Source organism: Pygocentrus nattereri, chromosome 18 (genome assembly GCF_015220715.1).
Source record: "Pygocentrus nattereri isolate fPygNat1 chromosome 18, fPygNat1.pri, whole genome shotgun sequence".
NCBI classification, from domain to species: Eukaryota; Metazoa; Chordata; class Actinopteri; order Characiformes; family Serrasalmidae; genus Pygocentrus; species Pygocentrus nattereri.
In genome coordinates, this window is record NC_051228.1 from 1,607,297 (window position 1) to 1,620,554 (window position 13,258).

At 45.1% G+C, this 13,258-nt stretch overlaps 1 protein-coding gene across 1 annotated transcript in view; it reads left to right on the forward strand.

Moving 5' to 3' along the window:
- Window positions 1-13,258, forward strand: part of uvrag (UV radiation resistance associated gene) — a 171,667-nt gene that overhangs the window by 7,235 nt on the left and 151,174 nt on the right. The window contains exons 2-6 of the mRNA XM_037547505.1: window positions 3,256-3,373; window positions 4,544-4,578; window positions 7,979-8,140; window positions 9,166-9,240; window positions 9,393-9,478. Of these exons, the coding sequence (XP_037403402.1) occupies window positions 3,256-3,373; window positions 4,544-4,578; window positions 7,979-8,140; window positions 9,166-9,240; window positions 9,393-9,478 (476 nt within the window). The remainder of the gene's footprint in view (window positions 1-3,255; window positions 3,374-4,543; window positions 4,579-7,978; window positions 8,141-9,165; window positions 9,241-9,392; window positions 9,479-13,258) is intronic.

Genomic DNA, 13,258 nt, shown 5'->3' on the forward strand with positions numbered 1-13,258 from the left:
CTTTTGAAGAACTACCTGCAGAGCATAGTTTGTCATCTAAAGACTAGATTTAATTAAAGTAATTAAAAACTCCCCTTTTAGTCAACAGTTTGAAATTTTCAATATAGATATTAAAGGGCTGTTAAAATATATAACCCCGATTTCCAAAAAAGTTATGACGCTGTGCGAAATGTCAATAAAAACAAAATGCAATGAAAATGCAAATCACTTAAAAATAGAAAATAGAAAAAAAAACAAAATATCAACTGTTGAAACTGAGAAATTTTATTGTTTGTTGAAAAATGTTTGCCCGTTTTTTAATTTGATGCCAACAACGCGTTCCAAAAAAGTTAGGACGGGGGCAACAGAAGACTTTTGAGGAGGGGTCACCACTCTGTGAAAGACTGCACCATCAAATAGAGCAACAGCTCAAGAAGAACGTTCCTCAACATAAAACAGCAAAGAGCTTCTGCTTTTCATCGTCTACGGTGCAGAACATCATTAAAGACTCAGAGAATCTGGAGAAATCTCTGTCTGTGAGGGACGAGGCTGAACACCAGGATCTGCTGGCCATGATCTTTGGGCCCTCAGGCAGCACTGCATTAAAAACAGACATGATTCTGTAGTGGAAATCACTGCATGGGCTCAGAAACACTTCTGAAAACCACTGTCTGTGAACACAGTTCATCACTGCATCCACAAACGCTGTTAAACTCTAAAACACAAAGAAGAACCCAAATATAAACAGGACCCAGAAACGCTGCCACCTTCTCTGGGCCTGAGCTCATTTAAAATGGACTGAGGGGAAGTGGAAAAGTGTCCGGCGGTCCGACAGTCAACATTTGAAATTCTTTAGGAAGTAATGGACACTGTGTCCTCCGGGCTGAAGACCACTCAGCTTGTTATCAGTGCTCAGTTCTAAAGCCAGTATTCATGATGGTTTAGGGGGCATTAGTGCTCATGGCCTGGGTGACGTGCTCCTCTGTGAAGGCCCCATTAAAGCTGAATGATATAAACATGTTTTATCAACATCTGCTGCCGTCCAGACGACGTCTTTTTCAGGGAAGGCCTTGATTATTTCAGCAGGACGATGTCAAACCACATTCTGCATGTATTTCAGCAGCGCTGCTCCATATTAAAAGAGTCTGGGTGCTAAACTGACCTGCCTGCAGTCCAGACCGGTCACCACTGAGAACATTTGGCTCATTATAAAATAAAAAATATGACGCTGATGCTGGAGTGGCTCTCTAAAGTCCTTCGGTTTGACAGATTTCCTGACCCGTCGCTCAGTAAACTGGGTGATGACCGCTGTGACCGTTCAGCCCGTTCCTGCGCTCTCTGTGCCGTTTCTGAAAGGTTCCTTTCTCTCAGACGCCGCACGTTCTCGCTTCACGTCCACCGTCCAACAGTGACATCACGCCTTGCCTCATAGCGACATGTGGTTTTCCTCACACGCACAAAGGCGGCTTGTCTTAGTGCATCAGTGGCACATTCGCCTGCTCTCAGCGCCGGCCGGGATCCTCCTTAAAGGGTCCATGCCACGGAAAACGGACTTTTCCTGTCTTTGTTTAGTTCGATTTAGTTTGTAAACATTGCGAAAGTTTTAAAAACGTACTGTTCAGTTCACACGGCCCGATACATGGAAACCAAGCTGCAAACCTAGACAGTGTTTTGTGATGTCACAAAAACTACATTTACACATATCTATTTATTCTGTTTCTAGCCGTCTAGCCCCGCCCACTCATGCTGATGTAATGAGCGTTCAAGCCTGGAGGCTCTGTTTAGGATAGCCAGTCAGAACAGAGCTCATTTGCATATATTAGTCACAAGGCACAAACAACAAAAATAGCTTAGGATGGTTCTGCACAGTAACGTTTCAGGCAACTTCATTTATATATAGAGGTAATTATATGATGATGTTAAACAATAATAATAATATAATACTTTTTTATTTATATAGCACTTTTAATGCAGCTCAAAATGCTATGAAACGTATCGCTGTTGTCGGATCAAAACCTCGCATCTCCAAAATGGAAACTTTACAGGAGAAGGAAAAAACACGCATTACTTTCAGTGTAAGTCAATGGAACCAGACGTCTTACCAAGTAATTTTTGGCCTTTTGTTTTGGTCCGTCTGTCAAGAAATTCATACAGAATATAAAGATCAAGATGCTTTTTCAAATTATGTCAAAAACTGGAAATCGACAAAAATGGAGATAAACAGCAACATATAGGACATAAAAATAATAATAAAAATAAATCCTGTATTTATAAATATAGAAATTTGTACACATGAACTGTGCATAACATTTAAAATAAAATAAAATAATAAAAAATATAAAAACATAAAAAAAGACTGGATAAAGAGCGAAAATTGTGACGCGCAGCTGTTTAGATGGCCGTTGTTGTTGGCTGCCCAGTAAACCCAGTTTGGTTAAAGAAACTCTAAACGTGGTGGTACAGAACCTATTGGGCCTCATTCACCAACCAGATCCTGATGTTCACCAGTGTTTATGTGGGATTTACTGTCAGGTAAGAACAGAATCTACACACTCAAGAACTCGTCATGAACCTGACGTGGACTTTTTCTTAGGACCTTCATCAAGAACGCGTTTAAGATCAGACCTGGGAAGATATGGGAGACCGAGGCCCAATGTTTCTGAGAGACCAGGCCACTGTCTGACCAGTTAACAACTTTATATGGCTAGAATATCATAAAATCCCAGTAATCCTGTGAAGAGGCTCAAAGCGTAGAGGCGCTACTGTATCCTCCCTACGGGACCCCGGAGCACAATTACCGAGTAGTGCAGTAACAGACCTCCGCACTTCAAAGGGCTCAGTCTGATATGATTTGCACTTGATTGCCTTATTTGTGTTGCATATAAAGGCCTGGTGTTCGTTTTCCTTTTAAAGGTGCTGTGCGGTGTTAATAACTGAATAGACGTCATCACTGTCCACTCTATCAGCTCCACTGACCGTATAGCTGCACTCTGTAGTTCTACAGTTACAGACTGTAGTCCATCTGTTTCTCTGATACTCTGTTACCCTGTTCTTCAGTGGTCAGGACCCCCATGGACCCTCACAGAGCAGGTAGTACAAATGTTAACATCTCTTTCTTTCTTTCTCTCTCTCTCTCTCTCTCTCTCTCTCTCTCTCTCTCTCTCTCTCTCTCTCTCTCTCTCTCTCTCTCTCTCTCTCTCTCTCTCTCTCTCTCTCTCTCTCTCTCTCCCTCCCTCTCCCTCTCTCTCCCTCTCTCCCTCTCTCTCCCTCCTACAGAGGCGTTTGCGTCACTTGCGAAGCATCGCAGCGCGAAACATCGTGAACCGAAATGATTCTCCACTGCTGGACACGTACTTCACCCTCCACCTGTGTGTGGGTGACCGCATATCTAGAGGTGACCAACCCTCACACTTCCTATCTCTGTCTGTCTCCCTCTCTGTCTGTCTGTCTGTCTGTCTCCCTCTCTGTCTGTCTGTCTGTCTCCCTCTCTGTCTGTCTGTCTGTCTGTCTCCCTCTCTGTCTGTCTGTCTGTCTGTCTCCCTCTCTGTCTGTCTGTCTGTCTGTCTCCCTCTCTGTCTGTCTGTCTCCCTCTCTGTCTGTCTGACTGTCTGTTTATTGTTTTATTAATTAAATTGAGCCGGTGTAATAAAATGTCTAATGTAGCTGTTAATGGACGTTCAGTGTGACTTACTGGCCTGTTGCTAACTCAGCACCTGACTGTGTGGAGGTGTTCGGTGTCATTAACGCTGCGTTCACTCAGCAGGTAAAAGGGGCTCAAATCTGATCTTTTACCTCATGTGTGACACAGATGTGTGTGTGAACAGATAAACACACTGAATCTGACGTTTTCACTTCCGATTTGAGACGCTTTCATATGTGATACTGAAATCCGATCCGTATCCGATCTGCAGCAGTGCAACTCAGTCTGAACAGCCGGATCGGAATTCCTGCGACTTCTACATCAGTCCAGCTCAACATTAGTCATCATTTCGTGCTGCTGTGACTCAAGCACCCTGTGGTGATGTCAAAGTGGCCAGTTAGTGGAAGCACAAGATGGGTGTTTCTAATAAAGTGGCCAGTTAGTGGAAGCACAAGATGGGTGTTTCTAATAAAGTGGCCAGTTAGTGGAAGCACAAGATGGGTGTTTCTAATAAAGTGGCCAGTTAGTGGAAGCACAAGGTGGGTGTTTCTAATAAAGTGGCCAGTTAGTGGAAGCACAGGGTGAGTGTTTCTAATAAAGTGGCCAGTTAGTGGAAGCACAAGATGGGTGTTTCTAGTAAAGTGGCCAGTGAGTGGAAGCACAAGGTGGGTGTTTCTAATAAAGTGGCCAGTGAGTGGAAGCACAAGGTAGGTGTTTCTAATAAAGTGGCCAGTTAGTGGAAGCACAAGGTGGGTGTTTCTAATAAAGTGGCCAGTTAGTGGAAGGACAAGATGGGTGTTTCTAATAAAGTGGCCAGTGAGTGGAAGTGAGCTGGCCTGGTCTGTGTAATGATGGGCTACTTAGCTACTTGTGTGCTTCTGTATCTGCTGAACTCACTTCTCTTTACTTCACTTTCCTTTTCAGATTTTTACAAGAGTGAGGTCATCAGAGACTCTTTGGTGAGTGTTGTCTTTCAGCTTCTGGCTTCTGTTGTGTGCACATCTGTGGAGTTTATGCTGTTTCTGTGTAATATAAGTCAGTATGCATGGATAAATCGCTGGGACTGGACTCGAGGCGCTGGACTGTAATGTGCTTGCGATGTTTTTGACTTGGGTTTCCAGTTCTCATCATGCTTAGCCTTGTAGCTCCAGCGCTAAAACCAAAGAAGCAGGCTTCAGACACCAAACGCGTCTTGGCTGATCAGCAGTTTATGTCTGTGAGCTGATGTTAGCAGGTTGTGGCCTTTAGGGAACTGAGCCGTGACTCTGCTGGACGCGTCTGTAGGACTGACCTGCTCTACGCCAACGTTCAGTGTGCACATCCACGGTTCACTTTCAGTTCCTGCCGCCGTTAGTTTCGTATTCCAGGTCAAAGAAGGTCAGAAATCAACCCTGCAGGGTTCCAGAATCTCTGATCATTAGGGGCATCAGTCTCTGACCTCTATCAGTCTAATCCTTTAGAAAATGAGTCAGTGCATCATGAACTCAATGAACAGCTGGGATCGTACACCATTTATCTAGAAGTATCCAGACAGCCTTTCTAAGGAGTGAATTCGGCTAATTTAAGGTGCACCGGTTGCTGACGCAGGGGTTCAGGAAGCATTGCCCAGTGGAATGGGACGCTCTGGAGGAAGCCTGAAGCTGGCTTTACATGGTGAAACTTCCATGTAACTTCAGTTGCTTGAAACCTACATGAAACTAAAATGCGCTTGAGTCGAACCAATTCTGAATATTTGTAAACAGGTTGGCTCTACATCCTGGTGGATAAATCACAGCCAGCACCTCAATTTATGATAGTTTACTTTAAATTAATAGTGGGTGAAAAATTGATATCACAGTATGAATAAGATTACTGCCCATTTAGGTATATATCCCGCTGAAGTGCCTTTATGTATGTATTTGTTTCAAATAAACCATTTTTAATGCTTACGTAAATCTTTCTTGTAGATTAACAGTGGCGTATTGTTCTGGATGTCCCTTCACTTTTAATAAGAACAAAATTCAACAACTGAAGTAAATCGAAAATATTTTTAATCAAAACAGAAACGAACAAGGTCACCAGGTTGTCTTTTTATTGTTGTATGTTTTATGTTTGAAAGTCATTTGTCTCCTGTGTGTCTCCAAAACTTACCTGCTCAGGTGGAGGTGACGGTATTTAGTAACTACTAAACTTAAGGTTGGTAGGCGCTGTTGCCGGGGGAAACCTCGCATCTCCAAAATAGTAACTTTGCAGGAGAAGGAAAAAACATGCTTGACTTTCAATGGAAGTGAATGGAACCAGAATTTTTTCCAAGTGGTTTTGGGTCATTTCTTCTGGTCCATTCTTCATGAAACTAATACACAATGTGAAGAGCAACAGGTGTTTTCAAATGATGTCAAAAACTGAAAAATGACCAAGTGGAGATGCAAAGTTTTCTGACGACAGCAGCCAATGATAAACCTGAAAACCAAAAAGCCAGCAGAGCCGAGTCGACTTGAGCCGGTACCAAGTGGTGGAAAAGAAGCTAAAATCAAACCGAAGATGTAAATGATACGTATTTTTATATTTCTCCTCCATTTTTGTGTGATACTATTGGAAAAAAGAAAAAAAAATGCTGGTAGGAATTAAAAGCTTCATGGCTGGATTATTCCTCGATTATTCCGGGGATTTGCTGGAGCGCAATCGCTCCTGAGAACTTTCTGCTTTCATGTTTTCTAATAATATGTTTTTTGAAGAGTTTCTTTTTGCTCAGTGAGAGGGGCCTAAAGACCCCCAACCACTAAATCCTCATGTTTTCATCAGGCTGGGGACCTTTAGACCCCACAAAGGCATAAAAACAAACTCCCACACGCTGAGGCCTCAGCAGTTCTTCCACTGCAGGTCATTTTTGTCGTTTGTCAGCAGCTGGATGTGACCGTTCGCTCTATTCTTCATGAACCTGAACCTTCAACCTCTCACTTTTCCTCTCTTTCTTTCTCTGATGAAGCTGTTTCCTCTCCTCTTTCCTGTTGTTTTCCCTCCCTTTTCTCTCTCTCTATCTCTCTGTGCTCTGGTTTCTGCTGATGCCGTCCCGCTGGTCTGAACTCCTCCTGATCCTGAAGCCTTGGTTCTGCGTGACACTGCGGTTGTTGCTCAGATGTTTGTAGGTGTTAATGTGGATCACAGCTGGGCAGTAACTCCGAGTTCTGGTCTGCTGTTTTGTGTGAGGCTTAGCCTGATTTCTGCTTCGCTGTGTCGACCCACTGTACTGAAAACTGAAATTAGGACAATCCTGCTCAAAGTGAAATAACAAAACGGAATGTCCAGTTTATTACCTACTTTGTTTCTACACTCATTGGTCTTTCCTTTTAGGAATAGTCCACTATTCAGTTACAGACTGCAGTCTGTCTGGTGAAGAATTGTGGGGAAAATCAAATTCTCAACCAAATCTAAAGGAAAATACAAGATTGATGAGTTGTTGGTGTGTCGTGAAATTTCCTCACTACTAAATATTCCACAGTCCACTGTCAGTGGGATTATAACAAAGTGGAAGCGATTGGGAATGACAGCAGCTCAGCCACGAAGTGGTCGGCCACGGAAAATGACAGAGCGAGGTCAGCGGATGCTGAGGGGCATAGTGCGCAGAGGTCACCGACTTTCTGCAGTCAATCACTACAGACCTCCAAACTTCATGTGGCCTTCAGATCAGCTCAAGAACAGCGTAGAGAGCTTCATGGAATGGGTTTCCATGGCCGAGCAGCTGCATCCAAGCCTTACATCACCAAGCGCAATGCAAAGCGTGGAATGCAGTGGAGTAAAGCGCCACCACTGGACTCTAGAGCAGTGGAGACGAGTTCTCTGGAGTGACCAATCACGCTTCTCCATCTGGAAATCTGATGGACGAGTCTGGGTTTGACTGACTGCATTGTGCCGAGTGTAAAGTTTGGTGGAGGGGGGATCATGGTGTGGGGTTGTTTTTCAGGAGTTGGGCTCGGCCCCTTAGTTCCATTGAAAGGAACTCTTAAAGCTTCAGCCAGGCCTTCTTGTCCAACATCAGTGTCTGACCTCACAAATGTTCTTCTGGAAGAACGGTCATATTAAACCCTAGGGATTAAGAATGGGATGGCAGTCAAGGTTCATATGTGTGTGTGAAGCCAGACGAGCGAATACTTTTGGAAATATAGTGTATTAATATTTCCACTATTCCAGTGTTATACTGAAAATAAATAGAAACTGTGCAGTAAAATGAAATGATTTATTTGTTCATAGATGTTTAAAGCATCTTCTGTGGAGGATGTGGTAATTCATTTTATTCTAAGTATTGCAAGTATAATTTATACTCAGAAATCAGTTCAAATAAATGAATCAGTAATTATTTGTCTCATCATTGTGTGCGTGTAGAACCCAACCTGGAGGAGTTTGGACTTTGCGATGCTGCCGGATCTGCTGGACACGTCGGTGTCGTGCTTTGTCGTTCGGATCTGGGGCGGCCGAGGCGAGCAGTACCAGCTGCTCATTGAGTGGAAGGTCAACCTGGATGGACTACGATACACAGGACAGCAGGTGCCGACATCACACACACAACCGCCAACGAACAGCGCCGTGCGAAAGTCGGAGACGCCCTCGTTTATCTAACTTCCACCCAAAACGGTGACAAAGTTCTTCGCTTTTTCAGTAGATGTTTCTGAGGAGATCGGATATGAAGTAGGAAAGGAGAAAGTCAAAGATAAAAACGGGAGTTTTCAAAAACTGATATAAAGCTACAGAGAAAATGGGGCTCCTAACAACCACCTGGAAGACCTGGTAGACACCAGAACTGTCCCTTGCTTCAGTTCAGCTTCAGTCGTTCGGTGTACCTATTTATTAATTATATGCTTTGTCCATTCATTAAATACAATTAAAACTGTATATATTTATATTTATATATATACAAGAGCTGCACTGTTAGAACTGAAGGTTCTGTTCAGGAACATTTTCCCTTCATCAGGGTACAAACAGTGTAAATGTTCCCTCAAAGGTTCTCCAGTGGTTCTAAGGTCTGATTGTGGAGCTTAAATCAGGTTCTCCAGGTGAAAAGTTGGTATTTGTTCCTTTTCATAACCGAATGATTTAAAACAGAGCAGTAGAGTAAAAGCCTGGAGGCGAGGCGAGGCGGGGTGTGTGGAGTCAGTCCAGCTTAGAACAGATCATTTCAGTGGATTATGGTTCAGTTATGTTCCCTGACTAAAGGCGCTGAGATGGAGCCTTGAGGGTTCCACCCCAGAGACAGTCTAGTACCTTTATTTCTGAGAGTGTAAATTTACAGAAGAGGAACAAGCTTCCTTAACTTTCAATGGAAGTTCATGGAGCAATAATTTATTCCAAGTCATTTTGGAGCATTTCTGTTGGTCCATTCATCATAAAATTATGAGGCAATTAAAAAAAAAAAACATCTGGCGATTTAAAATTATATCAAAGAAATGAAAAGTAATAAAAATAAAGAATCCCCCCCCGACACAAATATCTCTCTCTCTCTCTCTCTCTCTCTCTCTCTCTCTCTCTCTCTCTCTCTCTCTCTCTCTCTCTCTCTCTCTCTCTCTCTCTCTCAGATCCGCTCCAGGAACCCAAATGAGATCATATTTGGACTCAATGACGGATACTACGCAGCTGACTTTGATCAGAAGGTAAAATTGATGCAAAATGAAAACCCTAATTATGCGTCATGGCTGTTTAGAGGCTTCCTCAGATGATCCCTGGTTTGCGTCGCTGACTTCTTTCACCGCTTGAGATGGAAGAGACGTTTTTAAGCTTTGTGTCTGGCTCGTTTTTTCAACAGGATAATTCCGAGAGAAAGAAGAACAGTTTGCTGCAGGTGGATCAGAGCTCAGTGAGGAACTCCTACAGCGTCTTCTCTCTGCTCAGGTACGTTCAGTTAACTTCAGCACTGCTGCGGACGGACGGACAGATGGATACAGGCGGATAGGCAAAGGCTCCGTTCACATTTCCAGGCTGAAGTGGCTCAAATCCGATTTCCTGCCCTGATGTGACTCAGATCCGGTGTTTTCCGGTCTGTGTGGACACAAATCTGATCTTCTCAAATCCGACCTGAGCCGCTTTCATATGTGGTCCTAGATGGGATGCGTATCCGACTCGTGACCATGTGACCTTAATGTGACCCTCAGATCGGAATTCATGTCATTCAGCGTTACCATAGCAACAGCTCTGAACAGACGTTAAAGCCTGTAAACGGTGGAAAAGCAGCTCATCTCACCTTTTTCTCCTCCGTCTGGCTCTAATAATGAAGCTGAGAGCTGATCAGAGTTAATGATCTTCTCAGTGAAGCTCGTTCTGCTCGTTAGTTTGTGCTGATGATGCGGTGATTCAGTCACGTGACGTTACTGAGCAGGAGGAGCTCATGAGGGTCAGTTCAGGAGCCGGTTAGACAGACAGACAGACAGACAGACATTTTAGTGAAATGTGTGCTTTTTAAAGGTGCAGTAGTGTGTAGTGTGACCTGTAGTGGTGAGGTTGCAGATTGCAACCATCCGAACACTCCTCCACCCTGAGCTGTAAAGCAAGCGTCAGGATGGATCTCGCTCTCAGTGTCGTGTCTGAAGTGTGTAAGGCCGTGACGGCTGCTGTCAGAGCTTTATCGATCATGGCGTTTTGTATCCGTACCGTTCAGCCCTCCACGCGGCTGAGAACCAGTATAACAGGGAGATTTAAGCAGATCTGAGCTGAGCTGAGCTGTGAGGTTTGGAGTGTAAGTGTCTTGCTGCAGCTCCAGTCGTCCACCAGAGGGCAGCGTCGCTCTTTGAGTGTTTGTGGAGCAGAACGAACACAGCAGGATTCAGATTCAACATTTTCCAGGTGCAGGTGAGCCGAGTTTGGGGGCGACGCAGTGTCTGGTTCTGTTCATCTCTCTCTCTCTCTCTCTCTCTCTCTCTCTCTCTCTCTCTCTCTCTCTCTCTCTCTCTCTTCACTCTTTCTTTCTGTTTGTCTTTTTTCTCTCTTGCCTTTTTTCTCTCTCTGTCTCTTTCTGTTCTATCTCTTTCTCCTCTCTTCTCTGTTTTGTCTCTTTCTGTCCCTCCCTTTTCTGCTCTTCTCTCTACACTGCTCTCTGTCTCTTATTTGCTTTTTTTCTCTTGCTTTTCTCTCTTTTCTCTTTTCTTTCTCTCTCGCTTTTTTCTTTCTCTCTTCTCTCTTCTCTCTCTCTCTTGGTTTTTGGTCTACAGTAACATTGTGTCTCTGGGGGCTTGTGATTGGGGGGCGTTGTTGGGTGGGGGGCTGTGATTGGGGGTCTGTACAGTGTCTTGGCTGCAGTTGGAAGGCTGTGTGTGTTTTTGGCTGAGGCCCACGCGTATGTCCCCCGTCTCCTCTGCCCTGCTGCCCTCCCACTGACCACACTCCTATAAAAGTGTAGAATGTCCTGCTGGCCAGCTTGGAGTTTCTTCTGCATCCAGAATCTCCCGAGCGGGGGGGGGTTCTGTCCAGTCTGCTGTACTGGGGTCAGATGAAGTTGGGGAACAGTACCGGGCTCTCGCTCGTAAATCAGGATCAAGTTAAAGGGCCGGTCCACCCATTTTTAAAAAGAATTTCTACATGATCCAGTATCTGAGATGTAATCAGACTTTCAGAGAACTGAACTCCTGAAGACTGAAGGAGAGAAAGAGAGGGGAGGAGAAGGAGAGAGAGAAAGGGATGAGAGAGAATACAAGGGTAGCGAGAAAGAGAGAGAGAGAGAGAGAGAGAGAGAGAGAGAGAGAGAGAGTGGAGGGGGAGAGAGAAAGACAAGGAAGAGATAAGAAGAAAGAGAATTGAAGGGGGAAGGAGCGAGAGAGTATGGAGGTTAAGAGAGACAGACAGTGAGACAGACAGTGAGACAGACACAGTGAGAGAGTGAGAGACAGACACAGTGAGAGAGTGAGAGACAGACACAGTGAGAGAGTGAGAGACAGACACAGTGAGAGAGTGAGAGACAGACACAGTGAGAGAGTGAGAGACAGACACAGTGAGAGAGTGAGAGACAGACACAGTGAGAGAGTGAGAGACAGACACAGTGAGACAGTGAGAGAGACACAGTGAGACAGTGAGAGAGAGACAGTGCGAGAGAGAGAGCGAGACACACAGTGAGACAGTGAGAGAGACACAGTGAGACAGTGAGAGAGAGACAGTGCGAGAGAGAGAGCGAGACACACAGTGAGACAGTGAGAGAGACACAGTGAGACAGTGAGAGAGCGAGAGAGACACACACAGTGAGACAGTGAGAGAGACACAGTGAGACAGTGAGAGAGAGACAGTGAGCGTCTGGCCTGTTGAGCGGGTCAGATTGGGGCCGACGGTCAGCGGTTGTCGTTATCGTTGCTGAGGAAATGTTTGTTTTTGATCGGTGTTGCTGAGCTGTCGCTCTCGCTCGCCCTGACGGGGAGCCACGGCGAAGAGAGGGAGTCGGCCGATGAATCCGATCATTAATCAGCGTCGTTCCCTCTTTACGCTCGATATTTACACACCGCTCTGTCACCGAAGCATCAGGAATACGAGCCGATCACTGAGAGCCAGTGAGCTCACTCCACCACCGCCTGCCAAACTCTGCAGGAGGAGGGGGTTTGGGGGTTTATCAGTTTTCTGGTTTGTGTACTGGCGGCTGCAGTTACTGTGGGTGTGTGTGTGTGTGTGTGTGTGTGTGTGTGTGTGTGTGTGTGTGTGTGTTAGAGATAAGAGGAAATCTAACCTGTTTAATATGATTATTAAAAATACAGGCATTTTATTTACCATTCAGAACCACCAGAGAACCTACACCAGTCTTCTGAGCTTATATGGAATGTTGATGATGGAAAACACTGGAAAATCTGGAATAATGAGTTTTCTTTGGGGACTATTTTGCCGCACAGCGCCCTGCATGTCTCCCTCCACCATGAATGGAGTTGAAGTTCTCTAAACTCTCATAAAACAGCGTCTCAGTCATCAGGCAGTGAATTCAGAACCAGTTCATGTAGGAACTTTCTGTGAGGAGCTTTTAGAGGGACGTCTGGTTCCCATCACCACCACTGTGAGGAGCTTTTAGAGGGACGTCTGGTTCCCATCACCACCACTGTGAGGAGCTTTTAGAGGGACGTCTGGTTCCTATCACCACCACTGTGAGGAGCTTTTAGAGGGCAACTCCACCAATGTTTTAAAATTCGCTGTATAACTAAACAGTAAAGATGTAAATAAAGACATTTTGTCCACAGTGGAAGTGATGGGAACCAGGACGTCCACCTCTGAAACCACTGTGAACCAGTAATCATGCAGATGGTTCTTTGCGTGTTCGTGGTTCCGTGTAGAACTGTGCTTTGTAACCGAGTGCGTGACGTACGTTATGTTCCGTGTTATTCTGTATTTTCCTATAATTCAGTTTTCCTTGAAGGCTGCCGGTTCCTGTCCTGCTGTTTGATTGGCGGCTCTGAGGGTGAGCGCTGTGCCGCGACCCGCCGGGTAAAGTCCTTCCTGCCGTTCGCACCTTTCAGCGGGTGGGGTCGGTGGACTCGACCCGCGGCAGGCGGTCACTCTGGACCGGATTAGCAGCTTATGTTTGAACAGCTTCGGTCTCGCGCTCCTCTCTGGTTTCCAAATAGAATCCCTCAGTGGGCGAAAACTGACCGCGGCCTCCGTTCCTCACCACATGACTGGAAAGGAGGGTAGCAGTGCCGCCCTGCAGGACAG